Below are 22,299 nucleotides of genomic sequence, written 5' to 3' on the forward strand. Positions count from 1 at the left end.
GGAGAAGGATTTTAAATTCTATTCTAGATTTTACAGGAAGCCAATGTAGTGAAGCTAAAATGGGAGAAATGTGATCTTTTTGTCTAGTTTTAGTCAGTACACGTGCAGCTGCATTCTGGACCAGCTGGAGAGTCTTTAGAGACTTGTTAGGGCAGCCTGATAATAAGGAACTGCAATAATCCAGCCTAGAAGTAACAAATGCGTGAACTAGTTTTTCTGCATCTTTTAGGGACAGGATGTGCCTGATTTTTGCAATATTACATAAGTGAAAAAAGGCAGTCCTTGAGATTTGACTTATGTGGGAGTTAAAGGACATATCCTGATCAAAGATAACTCCCAGATTCCTTACGGTGGTGCTGGAGGCCAGGGTAATGCCATCCAGAGTAGCTTTATCATTAGATAATGTGTTTCTAAGGTGTTTAGGGCCAAGCACAATAACTTCAGTTTTATCTGAATTTAGTAGTAGAAAATTGCAGGTCATCCAGGTCTTTATGTCGTTAAGGCATGCTTGGAGTTTGTTTAGCTGATTGGTTTCATCAGGCTTCACTGATAAATATAATTGGGTGTCATCTGCATAACAATGAAAATTTATGGAGTGTTTCCTAATAATATTACCTAAAGGAAGTATATCCAAGGTGAATAGTATTGGTCCAAGTACAGAACCTTGTGGAACTCCGTGTCTAACTTTTGCCTTCACGGAGGATTCATCATTAACATGTACAAACTGAAATCGGTCTGATAAATAGGACTTAAACCAGCTTAATGCAGTTCCTTTAATGCCAATTAAATGTTCTAGTCTCTGCAAAAGGATTTGATGGTCAATTGTGTCGAATGCAGCACTAAGATCTAACAGGACAAGTATAGAGACAAATCCTTTGTCCGATGCAGTTAGGAGGTCATTTGTGACTTTCACCAGTGCTGTTTCTGTGATATGATGCGCTCTAAATCCTGACTGAAAATCCTCAAATAAACTATTGTTATGTAGAAAGTCACATAACTGATTAGAGACTGCTTTCTCAAAGATCTTGGATAGAAATGGAAGGTTAGATATAGGTCTATAATTGGCTAAAACACCTGGATCAATAGTAGGCTTCTTAAGAAGAGGTTTAATTACAGCTACTTTAAAGGACTGTGGTACATAGCCTGTTACTAAAGACAAATTAATCATATCTAGTAAAGAAGTGCTCACTAAGGGTAAGGCTTCCTTAAGCAGCCTAGTTGGGATGGGATCTAAGAGACAGGTTGATGGTTTAGCTGAACAAATCATTGAAGTTAGTTCAGACAAGTCTACTGGAGAAAAACAGTCCAAATATATGTCAGGATTTACTGCCGTGTCTCCACAAAACGGCTGTAATAACCCCAATTTTTAAGTCTGGGACACCGTTTCAGTCAACTGAAAACAGAGCTGTAAATGAGCCAGAGTTAGTTGTCCCTGGCCAGATGTTAAAAAGGCAACCTTTAACTAGAATAACTAATAACAATAAAATTACATGTCTTATAAAATGTATGGTACATATAATTAAAATGCACACACTAAAAGAACAGGACACATCTACCAATCAAACAATGTCACAGCACAATACAGAGTAGTTAGTAAATGGTAAATTGTAAATGGGGTGTACCACAAGGCTCAATACTGGGTCCTTTGCTCCTCTGTTGATATATAAATAAATGATTCACCTGAAAGCTGTTAAGAGGTTGTGTGTGAAGTGTACGCAGATGACACTGTGATTTATGCATAACAACAATCCAGTGACACTGAATCATACCAAACACGTTTTCATTGCAGAGAACAGTGTTGAGTAGATTTACATCACACTGTTAGAGAGCCTCACACGGGGCACCAACTGTTAGAGAGCCTCACACAGGGCACCAACTGTTAGAGAGCCTCACGCGGGGCACCAACTGTTAGAGAGCCTCACACAGGGCACCAACTGTTAGAGAGCCTCACGCGGGGCACCAACTGTTAGAGAGCCTCACACGGGGCACCAAGTGTTGGGTCTGTGAGGAGCATGGCTGGTTATTAGCAATAATTAATAATAATTATCAGATATAATTATGAATGATTGAAGTTAATAAATTATTAATATGTATTAATAAAAATGGGGCACCACCTGGAAACTGGGACCAATAACCAGACAATAAGGTAGTCTCATAAAAGAGTTCACCTTGAATGCTAATATCTGAGGGATGTCAACATTCACAAGTGAACAAAGAAGGTTTGAATTCAATCAGCAACTTTTCACAATATATAATAATAATAATGACAAAAGACTTCTCTTTAAAGATATAACAATGTTTATTAAACAATAGCAGAGTTAACAGACTTAGCAGATGCTTTGATCAATAAACCAATATCCTAAAATCTAATTCTATCTAAGCAAACATACATAAAACAATAACTATGTACAGTGAAAATACATGCAAGTGGGAGCATGTGTATGTGTGTATATCCAGAGATGGTAACACTTCACACTGAGGTCTAAACATCCTGAGAGGACGTCACACATCAAACCTCAGAAGTACTGAACGAGTCGTCTGCTGAAACACACTGAGTCTTCAGCTCCACTACACTGTAAAAAATGACCTGCAGCAGCTCAAACTGCTTTGCAAAAAGACATCAAAACAATAGATAAACATAAATCACATAAACAGGATTTAAAAAGAATAAAATAGCAGATAAAACAAGATGAAATGGAACCACAAATTAAATTAAACTGAATTAAAAACTGAATGCTGATCCTCCAGCTTTATTCTTGTACTTTTGGATTTTTTTCAAGGACTTTATTTGTTCCCAGCAAACACTGAAATCACGAAACTCAAGTCAAACTGCTTTTAAGCTTTTAGACTCAATCTACAAATGACATTGTAGAATGAATTCTTTCAGTTGTTGTTTCAGGGCATCAAACCTTTACCAAACATTATTCAACAGCAGTAAGGTTTCTACACAGAGCTGTCCCTCTCTTCTGATTGGTTCTGCCTCCTGTCAGTCGCTGTGCTCTGATTGGTCCTCCACACTCCTGCAGACACATGAAATAAAAACAAAACTTTGATCAGTTTTAAATGATTGTAGTTTTGTTTCCTTAAAGTTGATGAAAGTAAAAGTTTAGTTTAGTTTTCATGATGTAATGATGTAATTTGGCCTCATGAGGGCGACGATCGATTGAAAATCAGATTATTTCTGTAAACAGATGAAAATAATGTGACATGGAGCTGCTGTGAAACATGAACTGTTGTCTGGTTTTTATGCTGCTGTAAATAAACAGACTGTTGCTTTATGAAGCTTCTTGTCTTTTGTGTTTCTGTGTCTCAAAGTCAGATTGAAAAAACTTTAATGACACGACTGTAAAGATAAACTGACATTTATTCACATTCACAACATTGATACAGAAGGAAAAAGATATATATATATATATATATAGACCTTCATGTATGTAATAATGAACATGTTTGCTTCCTTTTAAAATAAAAAGTATTTAAAGTTTGAGGCTCTTAAATGATCAGAGTGAGAAACCAATCAACACGATCAATGCATGGATATCTTTTCATAATAAGACAGAAGTCTTGTAGACAGATGTATTGATTAAAATAGAAGCGTATGACTCAAACGTGGGCGTAGGAAGCATTTTTAACAGAGTAGATGTCATTTCCTGTATTCTGGTGTCTTTTAACAGGTGGTTTGACAGGATGGGTCCATTTTATCATTTCATCCAGAGGACGTGTTTGACACCAGATCACATATCTGAAGATATTAAAAAGCTAAAAGTACAGAAATGGATTTGATGACTAATTCAGAGCCATCTTTAATAATAACACTCAGTGTTTATTTAAACTTGAGGATCTCTTTATGTTTGCATACAGTTGCAATTTCTGTTAATTAATTTCTTTAATGTTAACAAATCAATGAGTAAAGTGGAGAACGACTGTAGTCAAAGTGTCTCGATGCAATAAACTACATTCATCTTCTAATCATTTCTATTATATGAAGAATCACAGGACCTGAGGTGTGTGTGTGTGTGTGTGTGTGTGTGTGTGTGTGTGTGTGTGTGTACTGACTGTAAGCAGCTATCAGCAGCAGTGCAGGTATGAGGAAGACAATGAAGAGTTTCACTCTGTTTCCGATGAAGATGTGCAGATTGGTTACCTGCTGAGCAGATGTGCTCCACAACTGTGAACAAACAAACAAACAAATGATGAAAACTCTTCTGGTTGATACGTTTACAGTCAAATAACTGATGTTAAAGGAGTGAAAATCTGTTTCTCTGCTTTTAAACAACTGGATGAAACGACTTCATCACAACATCTGGAGACAATTCACTCTGAGAGAAGAGATTCTGGAGAAAACTTCAACATTTGGAACCATTCTGAAGTTTCTGGATTTAAAGCTGGACTCAACAACAACTAATTTTTCGTGTTTGGACTGCTGTTTGTTTGTTTGTTTCAGAGATGAACTGCTGTTTGATGCACTGCAGGAATCAGATGAATCACTGGATCAAAACCTAAAATAAAACTTGTCTTATAAACTTATTTTTTAACTACTGACTTCAACTCACCTCTTCAACCAGTGTCACTGTGAGCTCTGTGGTTTCATATACGACTGTGACTTGACTTCCTCTCTCTGTTGTGGTGGCTGCTGTGGTCGAGGCTGGAGGGTTTACTGTCACAAACGACAAAGAAAAGCAGCAAATCTTCACAATTAAGAAGCTGGAAATGATGAATGTTCTGCATGTCTGCCAGAAAAAATGAGTTAAATGATAAATGAATTGATTATTTTCTGTCACTAAAAGAGAATGTCCCTAGTCACGTCCCTACATGAACCCTTCCTGTTTTATCAGTCACACATCAAATCTCTGAAATGCTGAACGTGTCGTCTGCAGAGAAACAGCAGCAACAGTTTGTTCACATGTCAGACAGCGAGTTCATGTTCAGAAGTTACGACTATCATTTTAAAACCTCTGAGGTGTAAAATCTTCATCATTCTGACACGTTTCAGCCAGCTCGTCTCTCTCTAACATCAATAGAATAATTTTCGTTTCCTAAACGTCATCAGACATTTAACGAAAGAGGCGGCAGATCAGAAAAACTTCTTCTGGAGGACGTGACAAACATTTGGTCATTTAGGTTTAAGAACATAAAATTGTAACAGTTGAATCATCAGTTCAGAAGATTTCCAACAAAAAATTCACTGATTCCAGCTTCATAAACATGAAGATTTTCTAGTTTTCTGCTCCTCTATGATAATAAAGATCTTTGGGGTTTGGACTGTTGGTCAAACAAAACCAGGAACTTGTGTTGGACATTTTTCACAATTCACTGACATTTTATGAACTGAACAAAAATCAATGAATCAAGAAAGTAATTGGTAGATTAATTGATAACATCAAACCTCTGAACACTGAACATTAGTTTATGAATCTCCGTCCTTCAAGTAACTTCCTGCACAAACTTTATTCTTTTATAAAAACCATTTCTTACCTTTCTCAATGATCAGATCGATGTGATGTTTTTCATTATTGAACCACCCAGATATCTCCACCATGCATCCGTACAGTCCAGTATCTTCTTCTGTGGTGTTCAGGATCGTCAGAGAAACATCTCCATCCTCCAGTCGTCCCAGTAACTGATACCTGCTGGAAACTCTGGTTGATTCTATCACTTTATATCCGTCTGTGGAGATGATCTGGTCGTTGCAGCCTGAAAGTGGTATTGATCCTCGACCCCAGCAAACTTCCGTCGCTCCGTTATTCTTGATGTCATATTTACACGGCAGAGTGACGTCCTCACCTGCTCGACCAACAACCTTCATGCTGCTGCTGCTGCATTCAATGACTGAAGACACAAAGAGACACTTCAACACTTTCAGGTCTGTTAGCAGCTAAAATCTGTTGTTTCATATAAAAACACCACAGAAACTGTCTCTAACTGTCTCATATTACATAAAGTCAATGTGAAGTCAGAGTTATAGAAAGTTAAAGAGCAGAGTACCTGTGAGGAGAACGATCAGCAACCTGCTCACAGTCTTCATGATCAACATCAAACTGACACATGAACATTTCCTGTTTTATCAGTCAGTTTGAGACTAAAGTGTACAGAAATGTGAACACTTCACACTGAGGTCAGAAAGTGGGAGGAATTCACACATCAGACCTCAGAAGTACTGAATGTTTCCTCTTCTGTGTCTTCAGCTCCACTACACTTAAAAAATGACCTGCAGCAGCTCAAACTACTTTACAAAAAGGCATCAAAACAAGAGATAAACACAAAACAAACAAACAGGAAGAATAAAATCGATAAAACAAGATGAAATGGAATCGCAAATTAAAATAAATTAAATTAAATTAAATGAGAAAACTGAATTCTCGTCCTCCAGCTTTAGTTTGGACTCTTGTGTGTTTAAAATACATGCTGGTTGGTGGATCAGATACATGCCCATTAAACACCAGCTAATTACATTGTTAACTCACTGTCCATCATGTGTGTGTGATGGTATTTGAGTTTAGTTTTTTCAGCTGTTACAGTAACACCCAGTTTGCTGCTTCCTGTTTGCTGCATGCCTAGTCATTGACAATGTTCATGTCATTGAACTTCACTAATTGCATGAGTCAAAACTAAAGACTTAGGATAATATTAAACATGTTTGACGTTATTGGAACATCAAGACGAGAAAAAGACTTAAGACAGCTCGGACTGAGTTTTTTGCTTTTGTGTTTGATGCAAGGCCGTCATTAGTAATGTTCCCTCAGAGTTTAATGATGTTTTCTTATCACTGTTTACTAAATGACATTAAAAACAAGCAGTAAATCACCTGTTTCATGTTCCCTAACGTGCCGTCTATGTACTGGGTGTTTCCTTAGCGGTGGTTAGTGAAAACTGGATTTATCAAAATGCTGAAAGCTTCTAGAAACAACCTGCTGAAACAGGCAGACAGATTATTTGCCTCAGACACAAGAAGCCATGCTGTTAATTTTGGCATCATGTTGGTTAAAATGTCGGTGACATTCTCACGTAAACAAACACGCATGTAAACACAACAGGCAAGTATTATGAGCTTGATGTAGTTAAAGTATTGCAGTAAAAGTACATAAGTATTATGAGCTTGATGTAGTTAAAGTATTGCAGTAAAAGTACATAAGTATTATGAGCTTGATGTAGTTAATCACTACAAGTACAGTACTTGAGTAAATGTTTTATATATATATATATTGAATCAAAATCGATTTAATATGAATTTTTTGACACTGATCAACAGGACCATAAACGGAGGTATGATGTATTATTTTATTTGCACAGCAGATTTCAAAGTAAAGATGCAAAAGACTTTACAGAACATGATTAACATACAATGGTTGAATGAAGATTTTTAAACAATACCAAAAAACCCAACAGGAAACATGACATAAAAGCAAAGATAAACATGTAAGAGCTGATTAAGTTTGATTAAAAAGGTATTTCTTTAAGGGAGTTCCACAAAACAGCTTCATGTTAATCTATGTGGCTTGTTATAAAAGTATGTTTCAGCATCCTCAAGTGTTAAAAACTGTCTAATATTGGAGATGTTCCTATAAAACATATTAATAAGAGTCCCATCTTCAAATTCTTTCTGTATTCTAGATTTTTTGCCGCTCCATAAAAAGGTTGAAATTAGTTTATTAACCAGCGTTAAGAATGCTTTGGCAAGACACTGAAAAACATCTGGATAACATGAAAAAACATCTTTTGCACATTAAAGCTAACATTAAGCTACATAATGACGGTGGGCAGAACATTCATCTAAACAACCTTCATCCTTCTCACCAAGCACATATAGATATTACACCACCTTCTCAACTGATGCTTCATTTTAACTGTAAAGCGCTTAAAGACGCTCTGCAAGTCACCTTTCCATCTGCATGATATTTAAATGTAAATTCACTTGCCAAGACATCTGCATTCTACAAATAATGAGTAACTTAAAGACTTTTTTTAATCTTTTTTTTTCACGCTTGCATTTTTTTGACAAACAAATGGCCTCAACATGAATGAAAAAGCACTAAACTCGGCAGAACGCTCTACTCTCTTCTAAAGTGACTAAACTGTAGGAACAGTCTCCCTGTTGGTGGTGCTATGGCAACCATCGGAGCCATAAAGCATTATTTTAAAAATATAAATTATTATTATTATTTCATACCAAAATTAGCAAACACAGAATCCTGATCAAATACTAAATATTGTAAATACAAAGTTTCCCCTTCATGACTAGATTAGGAAGCATGAATGTTCAGCGAGCGCTCCAGTGGTGACGGATATTTGGGCCACAACTCTTTAACAAGATCTGTAGCGTCCTCGAAATCACAAAACTCTTCTTCAGGTCTGATTAGACGTGTTCCTGTCTCACAGTAGGTGAGGTTTTCTCTCAGTCGGTCACTACCAAACGTCAGCACCTAAAACAGAAGAACAGAACAAGATGACGAGCAGCACAACAAGTGTTTCCACAAAACGGCTGTAATAACCCCAATTTTTAAGTCTGGGGCACCATTTCAATCAACTGAAAACAGAGCTGTAAATGAGCCAGCGTTAGTTGTCCCTGGCCAGATGTTAAAAAGGCAGCCTTTAACTAGAATAACTAATAACAATAAAATTACATGTCTTATAAAATGTGTGGTACATATAATTAAAATGCACACACTAAAAGAACAGGACACATCTACCAATCAAACAATGTCACAGCACAATACAGAGTAGTTAGTAAATGGTAAATTGTAAATGGGGTGTACCACAAGGCTCAATACTGGGTCCTTTGCTCCTCTGTTGATATATAAATAAATGATTCACCTGAAAGCTGTTAAGAGGTTGTGTGTGAAGTGTATGCAGATGACACTGTGATTTATGCATAACAACAATCCAGTGACACTGAATCATACCAAACACGTTTTCATTGCAGAGAACAGTGTTGAGTAGATTTACATCACACTTATTGAACAAAATTAATGTTTAGTTTAAATATTTGTGTGTCACTTTGGATTCTCGGCTAAAGTTTTTATATTAGGAAATAAGCCGAGACTATCAAAACAAATGTATATGAATGCGATCATTTGATCACACATGTATACTTTACTTTACATTAATTTAATTTATGTAACAACTTATTTTTTGCAAAGGAAAGTCACAGTTAAAGATATTCGGTGTAAAAATATCATAATCTGCTTTCCCAAACCCACCTTGTGCAATTTATGTGTAGAACATGAACTGAAATAGTGAAAAGATATTTTCTCTGTACAGATGAACGATCGTACCTGTCCATCCTCCACATGCAGGGCGATGGCGACATCATCCCAAACGTAAAACTCACAGTCACGTCCAAACAGCTCCATCACTTCCACCTGCTTTTCATCTTGTCTGAGGACCAACTCCTGACTGACACAAAGACAAAAAGCAAACAGAAACAACACATTTAATAAACTACAAAACTAATAAACTTAAATTTTATTTTAGTTAGTTAGTAAGTGTTTTGTTCTTTTGTTTAACTATAATTATTACCAAAGTATGGGAGTGTCACTGTCACAGAGTGTTCCCTGTGCTGCAGTGGAGATGTTTTTAAAGATCTGGTATCTTGACCTTTTTGATTAATTTTTATAAACACTGAGTCTATTTTAAAAATATCTGTGACATTTTATTCACCAACAGTTGTTTAGATTTATCCAAATCCATCTTTCCTTACAGCCCAGATACCTCTCTGTTCTCCAGCAGGCTGTTTCTGAAGCTGTTTACATGAAATCTGCATCATTAATGAGCCTCCACCTTCACCCCCAGCCAATCAGAATAGGACTTAACAAAAGCAGCAGCATGTTAACCAAGCGGCAACCTCCGAGGCTGAAAAATGAAGCCAAGGTTGAAGTGCCAAAAACTGCAGTTCCTTGAACGGCCACTTGAGGCTCCAAAAGCGAGTCAATCCCCATAGACCCCCATGTTAAAATGTCCAACTTTACAGCAGAAATAAACATGTTTACAGCCTGGTACAAACAACGGTTTTGGTCTCTGTAGCTAATTTCCTCTTTCATGACAACTGTACGGGGGGTGAATTTTTTTATAACTCACTCGTTTAAATTTTATTAAGCCGTAAAATTATGAATAATGAAGGACATGGCTGCTTTGAGTGACAGGTCCGCCAGCCGCTAGGTGGCTTGTTTCAGCCATTCGGCCCGCCTCTTTGCCCATTTTTGATTGGCTGGGAGTTAGGCAGCGTCTAACACTGCCAAAATGGCGACGGCCGGAGCGGCTCACTTTGAGCTTCAAAACCGCTCTTTAGAAACCAACTGGTGATGTCACGGTAACTACGTCCATATTTTTATACAGTCTATGATGTTAACCTGCAGTAATGACTACAGCTGGAGATGTAAGACAGTATATAGCGTCTATGAAGTGGAGTCTGATCCTGAATGAAGGGTGAGATCTTGTCTAAGTTTCCTTACAAAGTAGCCGGAGGTCGCTATTGCTTAGCTTTAGCACAGATATAATATATTCCTTTAGTTCAGTAACAGAAAGAAACCGTGTTTTAAAACTTCATCCACAGATTGAAGATGAAACAGGAGAAATCCTGCAGTGGTAAAATGTGCCACAACACACACACAACCACTCACTGATAACGGAGGCAGGATAGTCTCCAAAAATGAATTTCAGTTGTTCCTGATGTAAATGTCCATCTTCTGGAAGGCTGTAAAGACTTTTTATCTGCTGAACAACCAGCAACACTTCCAGTGTGCTGCTTTGCTCGTCATCCGGCTGCGATGCAAACTGTGACTACAGACGCTACATAAACACTCAGCGTGTCGCTGGGCGGCGGTGGACTCATGCTGAAGCTTCCTGCAGATTTGATTTGACTTTCTGGTGTGACGTAGTAACGAGTACAACCTCAACACCGCTGGCTCTGTAGCCGCCAATTTCAACATTTCAAATAATTTAAAAAGACCGAGGAGATAGAGGTGAGTAATTCTAGAGCCCCACCATCACCCTGATCACAGTCTAAAGACTCAACATATTAAAATACTTAAAGGTTTCATATTCTGGTTTTTGTGATTTTCTGTTATTTATATCCTGTTCTGATGTCAGATGTTAAACATGGTCAAACTTGGTGATGGTGAACGTATGTAGAAATGCTGCCTGTAAGACAAAGCCCAGGTTTCAGTTGCCCTAGAAGCTTCATTTGAGATGTTTTATTTTACTTTCCCGACAAAATGACATCAGCTTGTCACGTGTCCATAAACATGCATCCGTTCTGTTGCCTTGGTTGCTAAGGTGGTTGCTAAGGTGTTTCCATGTGTTGTTCAGCTCCAACATGTACGGATGTATTTGGGAAGTTGACATTTGGAGTAAAGAAGGAGAAAAAGAAGTGAAATCCTGCTACTATAGTTTGTTTACGTAGCCTCCGGAGCCGGAGGAAGCTTCCTGAAAGCTGACCAATCAGAACAGAGTGGGCTCATCAGGAGGCGGGCCTTAAAGAGACAGGAGCTAAAATGGCCTGTTTCAGACAGAGGCTGAACTGAGGGGCTGCATAAAGGACCAGTAGAAGATAAATAAGGAGTTTTTAACTGGAGGTCTGAAACTGTAGGACCTGGAAATGTGCAGAATGTGTCCTTTAACAGTTTGAACTGCAGTTTTTCAGTGGAAGCAACATTACATATTCTTACCTGTGAGTCTCACACATGGCCTCAGGTCTCCAGATGAAGCGACCATCTCTGTAAGCACAGATGGCGTTTGGGTCGTCAGTCAGCAAAGGATATTCTGAGAACAGCTCCTGATTGGCTGGGCTGTGGACCAGCACAGCGTACATCACCTTCTGTTTGTACAAGAAGGTCTTGAACACCCGCATGACGGGCTGAGCGCCGGAACAAAGCTGGAGGAAATAAAACAGGATTTTATAGAAGAGTCACACAACAACCAGATTCTTACAGGTGTGACATAAACTGTTGTCACTTAAACACATCGTTCAACTGCAGATCAACAGATACACATATGAACTCAGCGTAATTCAGCAAAATCTAATGGCATTTTACTTCAACCTACAACCTTATAACTGCTTCACAACAACAAATCCTGCTGGTTCACAGATGGAAATCTTTTATTGTGAAACAGAAGCAGGAAGTGAGATACGACTCTGAGACTAAAGACATCAGTAAACCACAAGATGAGGCTGATCTCTAAAGTACAGACAGGACTGTAAAAGTGAAACTAAACTCCAAACCACAGAGATTCAGTTAGAAGATACAAAAGACTTTTATATTTCATTTATAAACCTACTGAGAGCTCAGAGACTTTTACATAATGTTTTATCCTTCATGCATTCATATGACATTATTTCATCCCAAAGCTTTGTAACAAAGTAAACTTTTACTCAGAGTACATTTCAAATGAGCTGCTTTTAGTTGGATGTCAGATAAGTGTACTATGCATTCTTTCCTCCTCTGCTAGTCAAATATTAACAGACCCTGACAGGTTTGTACCTGCTGGCTGTAGGCCGTCAGCAGCTCCTCCAGGGGGAAGGTGAAGCGGTACGAGCCCAGCCTGGAGGAGTCCAGTAAGGCAGGCGAGGTGGCGAACTTCCCCAGAAAGCTTTGCTGTCTCTGGATCTGCTCCTCTGTCCGGTTTGGGTAGATCTGCTCCAGGAGCCTCCTCTCAGCTGACTGTATGTCCTCAGGTCTCACCATCAGACTCCACCACACCAGCCTCGGAGACTCCTCAGGGTCCGGGTCACGGAAACCATTATCTCGTCTGATGCCACGTAATCCAGCTCCAGTTGTGTCGTGTTTCAGATGAGTCACATGAAACTCTGGTCGGGGGTACTCCGGGATGTTTTCTTTGAAGAGATATTTGTTTACTAAGTCTCTCTCTCTCGCTTTCTCTTTCAAATCACCCAGTTTCAGGTGCTGACTGTTATAAGTGTAATAAACGTGGGTAATATATCCTCTTCCCTCAAGGTGTTTTTCCATGGTCAGGTGATACTGTCTCTTTTCTCTTCTCTGTTATCCAGCAACAGCACAGTGCTGAACTATTATGAACTTTGATAAAGAGCCACTCCCATTTTATCTTTTGATTTGTTACATTGTCATGATGACGTCACACTGGGGAGGAGTTAAGAATAACAAGAAAAATGTTTTAGGTTATGAGAATTTTTTTGTTCCTCTCCTTTCCATCTGCTCTCCGTTTCTTTCCTGGACAGACGGAACTATAATCTTAGTTTTATCTGTCTAGTATAGTTTTATTGTACATGTTGTGGACAGAAGAACATGTGCTTTACATTCAGTTCTTCTTACTTTAAGATCATCAGTTGCTTGTTGTTAAAGCTGCTGTGCTTAACGTTAAAGTTTCAGTCCTGGTTGATGGTTTGGTGACCTGTTGTTACCATGGTAACACAGCAGTGGTAATGAATAAGACAAATATCAAATGATTCTGATTCAAATTTGTACAAAAATTTAGAACATGCACGCTGCGGTGTCACTTTTAATGCTTCCGCTCTAAAAAGTGACTTGATCCTTATTTTGTTTTTTAGTAAGATGTCACACACACAAGTTGTAGGTCTGTACTAACTAAATTAATTAAATTATGTAGGAGGTTGCAAGCACTTGTCTGATATGTGTTATTTTGGGGGGGGGGTTTACCTATAAGGAGGCTCTGCACCTCTAGAAAACATTTGGGAATCACTGTCCTATTGAGAGAAACAGCACCATCTGCTGGACGACTGCAAGAAGTACAAATACAAATCTGTACTCAACTAAATATAATGGAAACTTATATTTAAAACAACTTTCCACTACTTAAATGTATAAATATATTTTAAATATTATATTCAGATCTTGTATTTAGTTCCTCTTCTCCAACGATCACTGCGTTCGAATCAGGGTCACCATGTCTGATGCACTTCAGATAACCTTTTCTATTCCTTCTTTCCTAACAGACAAGACACTTTGTTTGTCAACACAAACAAGCTGCGAGACATCATATTTAAAACAGAAACAATGTGGTTACAGCAGATAAAAGGTCATAGATAAGGTCAAGAGTGAATCATGTTCTTTTAAAGGCAAAATTGGTCAGTTTAATACACTTCTACACTTGATTAATGATCATCAAAGTATTAACACAATAATATAGTAATTTCTCCAACAGCACCCTTCTAATATCATTTTTTCCCTCCACAATGTGCTTAATGTTAAAGTTTCAGTCCTGGTTGAAGGTTTGGTGACTTGTTGTTACCATGGTAACAGCAGGTGGTTTAATACTACGGTGAACTACCTACCCCTATAAATGACAGAAGACGTTGTGTGGAGGATAATAAATCTAGTGATTTTCTATATTTTTCTTCTTGTCAATAAGAAGTAATTAACAATTATTAGGGACCGAGCCCAAAAGGCAGAGGACTACTGTGAACAATAGGGTCCTCTGCCTTTTGGGCGAGGACCCTATTGTTTCTTTCTTTATTATTACACCACTTCAAACTTAAATTTGACCCCCTAAACATGCTCAAAAACTCACCAAATTTGGCACGCATGTCAGGTCTGGTGAATTAACCCCCAAAGTGCCAAAATGTGCTCTCAGTCCTGGTTGAAGGTTTGGTGACTTTTTGTTACCATGGTAACAGCAGGTGGCTTAATACTACAACGCCCCATATAAATGACAGAAGACGTTGTTTGGAGGATAATATTCTGGTGATTTTATATATTTTTCTTCTTGTCAACAAGAAGTAATGAACAATTATTATCATAATTAACAATGTACTAACATTTGGACCGCAGACTTTCATTATTTTCATTAAAGACTTGAACATAACTGCTGACCTGATGACTTAGAAAGTGTGAAGCATCGAACTCTTTACTGATTATTCATAATCGTTTATGATGACGATTTATAACGGTCTATTTGGTCGTTTGTTCAGGGACAAACACAAAACCTCCAGTATGAATACAGTCTCAGCATTTAGTTGTTGTGTTGATACTAAACTGGAACTATTACATGTTTTACTTCATCCTACTGAAACATTCAATGTCTTATTTCACCTTTTTGTCTTCTAGTTTCACCCAAAAAAAGATTCAGTGATAAGTTCTTAGGTGTAAATAGTAAATTGCTTGATGAGTCTCATTCACTCAGTCATCAGGCCTGCAGTTATTAAATATTATAAGTCATTAATAAAGGTTGTAATGTTTCACACATGAATTTATAGTTAATTATCATCTTTCAGGACTTTAGAGGCTCCGTATCAAACAGCCTCTTGTCTCAAGAGGTTTTCTGTAACAGTAACTCAGTATTGTGTCGCTGCTTTATTCACCCGAACTGGGTAACATTTAACCCAGTAACTTTTACTGTGTACATATCACAACCTCTTGACTTTATACTACGTTGTTAAATTCTTAAAGAACTTCAGGACAAATTGCTGATGATTCTTAATAATACTTTTACTTAAATGTTATTGTTTACAGCCAGGTTTTTGCTAATTCTACTTAAAGGACGGATTTACAGTTTTTCAAGTGTGTCTTAAACCAACAGTCAGGAGCCCAAACGAACATTGAACCTGTTTTTCTTGCTGTAATCATTCCTCCTGTTCATACTGACCATTAAAAGATCCCTTCATAATGACCTTACAATGGAAGTGATGGAGGACAAAATCCACAGTCCTCCCTCTGTGCAAAAATGTATTTAAAAGTTTATCTGAAGCTAATATGAAGCTTCAGCGTCCAAATGAGTCAAATCAAGTAGATATCTTTCAACGTTACAGTCTTTTTAGTGCCAAAGTTCCTCTTTTTGTTACTATACTTCCACCTGCAGCTCAACAGGGAAACACTGTCTGAAACACAAAGAGGGAATTTGATGCTAAAAAAACTGTAAATGTGTCAGATATCCACTTGATATGACTAACTCAGACTGCTGAAGCTGAATAGAAGCTTCACACAGACTTTTAAATGACTGTGTGGACACACTGTGGATTTTGGCCTCCATCACTTCCATTGAAAACACATTTGAAGGATCTTTTAATATCCAGTATGAACAGGAGGAATGATTACAGCGAGGAAAACCTCTTTCACTGCTCATATGGACACCTGACTGTTGGTTTAAGACACAGTTTGTCGGTAAAAAAAACACCTGAATTCTTGTTTTACCAAAGCGGAAGTAGTAAATAAGATGACCGGAAGTTGTTTACTGAATTGTAGCTAGCTTGACGTAGAGCAAAGTGCGTCTCCGAGTCGGGCAGAGAATCATAAAGTAACAGAAAAGATCGATATATGAAGTATGACAGCGACATTAAACTGATCAGAGCAGCTGTAGAGAAGTTAGAGATTTGGCCAACAAACCGTTTATCACATTTAAAACTACATTTCACGTTAAATCAGACTCTAAGTTCCGACGTAACTGGTCTACGTTATGCTAACGTTAACTTTAGCTACAGTAGCTAACCTGAGCTAACAGGATTAAACTGAAGCTAAAGCTGCTTAAATGTCTCATTAATGTGTGAGAAGCGGAGCAGCTGACCGGGCCAGCCTGGAGAACCGTACAGGTGAGTGTTTCACGGTGTAACCGGACACATCTGCTCCCGGTTCAGAGCTAACTGTCAGAAACAGCGTCCAGGAAGTGCTGCTGCCAAAGTCCGTTTATTATTCATGTTATTGTAAAAGTTTCCTCGTTGAATGTCAGAGATGAACGCTGGTTTTTAACGACAAAAAGTCTTTTTTACTGATCTACTGTTCGGCTTTCATATAATCTACCCAAACAGAAGGTTCTGTGTTGATAACAGAATTATTTATATGTTTATATGTGTATTTGTTATAAATATAACCGTCTGATGTCCCAAATGACAAGAAACACAGTGTACTTGTACTTTACTTGAGTATTTCCATGTGATGCTACTTTCTACATTTCAGAGGGAAATATTGTACTTTCTACTCCACTACATTTATTTGACAGCTTTAGTTACTTTTCAGATGAAGATTTGACACAATGGATAATATAACAAGCTTTTAAAATACAACACATTGTTAAAGATGAAACCAGTGGTTTCCAACCTTTTTTTGTCTTTTGACGTCTTACAAAAAGCAGTGTGTAGTCGGGGTCACATTTCACATGTCTATGAGTTGTTAACAGCTCCACCAAATAGTGATTTTTCCCTCTAAACTTCTCACATGCTTTCATTTCAATAAATGTTCAAATGATCCAATATTTCAGCAAAAATCAAAGATTAGAGAAAAAGTCCAAAAACTGAAAACAGATTTGTGTATCAGAACTTTGTTTTTTCTTCTTTCCTCTCCCATTAATCATCTCACCACCCCTCAGATTTATCTGCTGACCCTTTGGAGGGGCCCGACCCCTAGGTTGGGAACCACTGGACTAAACTAGCTAACTGTATATAAAGTAGTGTAAACTAGCTCCACCTCCAGCAGCTACAACAGTAACATGCTGCTCTAACACTGATGCTTCACTATTAATAATCTAATGATGTCATATATAATAATATCAGTCAGAGGGACCAAACCACTACTTTTACTGCAATACTTTAACTACATCAAGCTCATAATACTTATGTACTTTTACTGCAATACTTTAACTACATCAAGCTCATAATACTTATGTACTTTTACTGCAATACTTTAACTACATCAAGCTCATAATACTTATGTACTTTTACTGCAATACTTTAACTACATCAAGCTCATAATACTTATGTACTTTTACTGCAATACTTTAACTACATCAAGCTCATAATACTTATGTACTTTATGTACGACAGATTAACATTTAGGGGTGAAAACAGTGATCATGTGATTCAGGATGAGTTCTGTTTATTGAATATGAATCAATCATTTAAATGTCGTCAGGTATTTTTGTGCTGATCAAACGTGTGTTTGTCCAGGATGCTCCAGGGGCCGTACGGCAGCCTGGACCGGGACCGGCCCCTCATCCGGTTGCCTTTCACCAGCTTCGCCGTGGCGACGGTGCTGCTGCCTCTGACCGGCCTCATCGCCTGCCTCTCCCTGGCGCTCATGTACCACTTTGAGGACTCAACATACACACACTGTCGCGTAAGTCGTCACACGGAAACCAGGACGTCAGATTAGATTTAAAGGAAAAGTCTGGTTTTATTCTTCATTTTTATGAATCATATTTATAATAATAAACTTTATTGATATAACATTTTTCAAAACACAGTTACAAAGTGCTTTACATGGTTAAAACATTTAAGTTTTACAATTAAATAGCAAAATCTGACAGTTAAAATGAAATAAAGCAGAATAAAATATTAATACCATTGGTGTGGATTTAGGTCAGAGGTCCCCAACCTTTTTTGCGCCACGGACCGGTTTAATGTCAGACAATATTTTCACGGACCTAAAATGATACGACCGGCAGAAAAACTGTGTTTCTAAATATAATAATAAACCTGAATCCACTGTGAACTCGTGTGCAACTTTATTAATATAACATTGCGCCAACAACATCCTCTCTGCCCCCTATAACACTCTCTGGTCACTAAAGTAACGTTTAAACATGCCTTCAAAATAAGATACACCACAAAAACAAATATAAAGTGCATGAAAAATACAACTCAGCGGGAGCTCTGAGCTTGTTTCTCTGCAACGAGGATGTAGGGAGACGATGACACCCGAAGTGTGTCGCTTACGTCTGGTCTACTCCGCCATTTTGTTTTGGTTGCCGTCGCTGCAGAAAACGCCGCTTCACACAGACAGGATGTGGGGAATGGCGACAGGGTTTTGAGTGCTGTTGTGGTGATCTCGGGCAGCGTTGTTGTCTCCAACGTACTTGTAAGGCCGCCGTCATTTACATAGACACGCTGGATTCACCTGGTTTGAGAACTCGGTTATTTTTCAAAATAAAACATCGTTCAGACTTAAATAATAAATAAAACGTCGGGGTTGGGGACCACTGCTTTAGATGAGCAAAAATAATTATTTCTGATTTATTTTCAGAAAGTTTTGGGACATCCAGCACTTTTATTGTCAAGAAACAACCAGATGTGCTAACGAGACGCCACTGAGGCGGGAAAAAGTACACAAGTATATAAAAAGGGTTAAAAATAAAACACTGTTCCTCTTCAGTAAATCAATCCATCCATGTAACACGTGAACAAACAGCTGAAACACTCACCACTTTCTCTGCAACTACATCCCATAATATTATAGCTCTGCAGATAGTCAGAGACAGTTTGTGTGTTCAGAAACAGGAAACCAGCCGTTCTGTTTCCTGCTGCTGTCAGCTGACCGACTTTTACATCATTTAGGACCAAAACATCATTAACTCATCTGTCTGTTATTTTATTGATGAATCATTTGTTCTGTAAACGACATGAAATGTTCGTTTGATGTCTTTAAATGTCTTTAAATGTCTTTAAATGTCTTTAAATGTCTCATCAACGGTTCCAAACCTCAGATATTCAGTTTATCATCACTTGTGACATTTTTAAAGCAAAGATTTTCTGCTTCCAGCTTCTTAAATGTGAATATTTTCAGGTTTCTTTAGTCGTTAAGGTGTCAGATAATTAACAGATTAACGGATGATCGTCCGTCCAGGTGTCCAACTACCTCCCGTCCATCAGCGCCGCCATCAGCCGCGTGCCGGAGCGTTACATCTGGCGCTGCTGCATCGGGCTTCACTCGGCGCCGCGCTACCTGCTGTCTGCCGCCTACTTCAACTTCTACCGCGGCCGCTTCGCCTCCAAGCTGCCGGAGCTGCTGCTGAGCGGACTGACGCTGCTCTGCAGCCTCGCCGAGAACACGGGACTGCTGCTGCTCACATACGTGTCGTCCAACGAGACATACAGTGAGTCACGACACAGCTGCTGCTGCTTGGAACAGTTGTTTATTTTGTTGTTGTTGACTCCAGGGAATCTAGCGTCTGTTGATGATGAATATTGACTCCGATGCTTGTGCTCCGTTTGTGTCCGCAGGTGTTCATAAAAACGGTTTCATCGTCTTCATGGCGAGCTCGCTGCTGCACATGCTCAGTACGTGCAAGCTGTGGCATGTGATCAAGAGACACTCCGTGAACCCCGAGGTAAAGAAAACCCTTCATCTCCTGAGTCGTTCCTGTCATTTACCAGAAAATCATTCTATAAATAAACAAATAAACAAACAAATAAATAAAATGTCTCATAAAACATCTGAAATAGACACAAATAACTCCGCCTGCAGAGCTGACAGCAGGTTTTATTTCATCCAGATTCAGGTTCTCAGGAGAGTTTGTGGTGCTTAAAGAGTTTCAAGCAGTGCTTGAGGACATTCAAGGATCTCTGAGGGGTCCTTGAAGAGGTCTTGTGTGATCACATGGTCCTTGAGGAGGTTGCAGGAGTGTTATGTGGAGGTTTTTTAGGGGACCTTTAAGACGTTCTTTTGGAGGCTCACAGGAGGTTTTAGGGTCCTGGAGTTTGTGCTGCTTCTTCAAGGTGTCCCATGGGTGCCTGAGGGGGTGTACAGTCGTTGTTATGCAGACACTAGTGGTCTTTGTGGGGTTTCAAGGACTGCTTGACTACATTTAAGGGTCCTTTAGAGGTCCAAGGAGGATTTGGGGGTGCTGGAGAAGGTTTTGTTTGTTCTAGTCCATGTGGATGAGGGTCCTGATGAAACCTGAACGTGTGTCCAGATGTGAAACAGATGAAAACATTATTTCCCCCCTCTCTCTCTCTCTCTCTCTCTCTCTCTCTCTATCTGTCTCAGGAAGTGACATCATACCGCTGGAAGCTGCGTCTCTTCCTGTTTAACGTCAGCTGTTGTCTGGCTGCCGCGTACTTCTTCAGACGCCACAACAACTTCTGTGAAACAGGAAGTAAGTGTTTGTCCCGCCGTGTGTTTGAAAGCTGTTTGAAAGCCGTCACCGTGCTGAGTGTCTCTCTGCTGTCCCTCCCGCAGTCTACACGCTGTTCGCCTTCTTCGAGTACCTGGTGGTTTTCTCCAACATGGCCTTCCACATGACGGCCTTCTGGGACTTTGGGACCAAAGAGGTGATGGTGGCCACGCCGCCTGAAGACAAGCGATACTGAGCTCACGTCACCTGGTGACTTTATAAAAAAAAACCAAAAGGACACAAAGAAACTTTGTTTTACATTTCTGAACACGTTAAAGAGATTAAACTTTATCCTGAACGTTCCAACAACACCTGCCGTCTTTCTTTCTCATGTTTCTGTCGATGTTAATATGAGGCTCATCGTTCAGTAATAATAAGTCAGTGAACTCGCTGCTCTTCCTGCTATTCAAAGGAGACACACGCTGCACATTTCCAGCTCTATTTATATTCTACAACAGGCAAAATAGTTCAATTAAACGCACAATATGTCATTTCAGCCGCTAGGCGTCTCAATCAAAACAATAACAAAAGACGGAGTGTGATGACGGTGTGAAGTAGCAAGGGATCATGGGAGTTGTTGTCTTCGTTGTTAAATAACCAGCTTCACCAGGATAGGATTACTCCAGTGTTCATCATTCGCAGAGGTCTCCTCCTCTCCAGAACAAATGGACCCAGAGATTAAAATTGTTAAAAATACTAATTAAAGCTGTTTCACCTAAACAATCAGTGTTTCTCTGACGATGTTTGGTGACCACCAGACTTCCTGGAGGGGCTGTTAGCCGAGCTGCTGCTAACGTTTGTCCAGTTTATTTCTCTGATAACTTAAGATCCAGACGTCCAATGATACAAATACAAATACTGGGCTCTCTTTAAACTGTTACTTAATACGTTTCTACACATTTAGAGCTGACTTCTACATATTTGACATTTAGGGTGACGTGTGTCATGAGTACTTGTCGTCTCAGAGTGACGCTGGAGTGATTGAGGACCACAGACTGCAGACGTCCTGTTTGGTGAATTAAGTTCCTCCGTCCTCGTGAAGAGACGGGAGTGAGGGAAGCGAGGTGACATGCACCCTAACCCTCCCCAGCAACCCCCTCAACAGCAACTGTACTATGTTCCCCGTCAGGTAGAACATGTGAGCCTTACGTCACGCCGGTGATGCTCAACATACTACGAAGTGATGGTTATGAGGTAGAAATGTATCACTATTGTTTTTAGTACCATGGCTGATCTGCACTTCATTTGGCTGTAAGAATAACACTGACAGCTCTGTTTGCTGCACAGTCTGATGTGTCGTCACATTCGCTTTATGAATGTTTCCGCTCTTTGTTTTTGTTTTGAAATGATGTAAACTTTTTTTTTTGTGAAAGATGTGCACAGATAAGTGAATGTTCGGATTGCTACCTGTGTCGTCATCTTGGCGTCTGTTATTGCTGTTATAATGACAGACACAGTAACACAGTCAGGAACATCTGAGATGAGACA

General features: G+C 39.0%; 3 protein-coding genes across 3 annotated transcripts; 1 reads left to right on the plus strand and 2 right to left on the minus strand.

Annotated features, from left to right (window-relative positions):
- Positions 1 to 2,321: 2,321 nt before the first annotated feature.
- On the minus strand, positions 2,322 to 6,601 carry LOC137195088 (T-cell immunoglobulin and mucin domain-containing protein 4-like). Its single transcript, XM_067607156.1, has 5 exons — positions 5,986 to 6,601; positions 5,476 to 5,829; positions 4,554 to 4,657; positions 4,057 to 4,168; positions 2,322 to 3,020 (listed from the first exon to the last, which is right to left on the minus strand). Exons 1-5 carry the CDS (start codon positions 6,032 to 6,034, stop codon positions 2,944 to 2,946), a joined length of 696 nt encoding a protein of 231 aa, XP_067463257.1. The 5' UTR covers positions 6,035 to 6,601; the 3' UTR covers positions 2,322 to 2,943.
- Positions 6,602 to 7,259: 658 nt separating this feature from the next.
- Positions 7,260 to 13,251, minus strand: LOC137196175 (uncharacterized). Its single transcript, XM_067609017.1, has 4 exons — positions 12,477 to 13,251; positions 11,664 to 11,869; positions 9,273 to 9,393; positions 7,260 to 8,420 (listed from the first exon to the last, which is right to left on the minus strand). The coding sequence occupies exons 1-4, from the start codon at positions 12,960 to 12,962 to the stop codon at positions 8,241 to 8,243; spliced, it is 993 nt and encodes a 330-aa protein (XP_067465118.1). The 5' UTR covers positions 12,963 to 13,251; the 3' UTR covers positions 7,260 to 8,240.
- Positions 13,252 to 16,151: 2,900 nt separating this feature from the next.
- pgap2 (post-GPI attachment to proteins 2) lies at positions 16,152 to 21,120 on the plus strand. Its single transcript, XM_067609018.1, has 6 exons — positions 16,152 to 16,516; positions 17,867 to 18,035; positions 19,542 to 19,791; positions 19,919 to 20,025; positions 20,685 to 20,793; positions 20,877 to 21,120. Exons 2-6 carry the CDS (start codon positions 17,868 to 17,870, stop codon positions 21,005 to 21,007), a joined length of 765 nt encoding a protein of 254 aa, XP_067465119.1. The 5' UTR covers positions 16,152 to 16,516; position 17,867; the 3' UTR covers positions 21,008 to 21,120.
- Positions 21,121 to 22,299: the final 1,179 nt, after the last annotated feature.

The sequence above is a fragment of the Thunnus thynnus genome, chromosome 13 (assembly GCF_963924715.1).
Source record: "Thunnus thynnus chromosome 13, fThuThy2.1, whole genome shotgun sequence".
Taxonomy (NCBI): domain Eukaryota; kingdom Metazoa; phylum Chordata; class Actinopteri; order Scombriformes; family Scombridae; genus Thunnus; species Thunnus thynnus.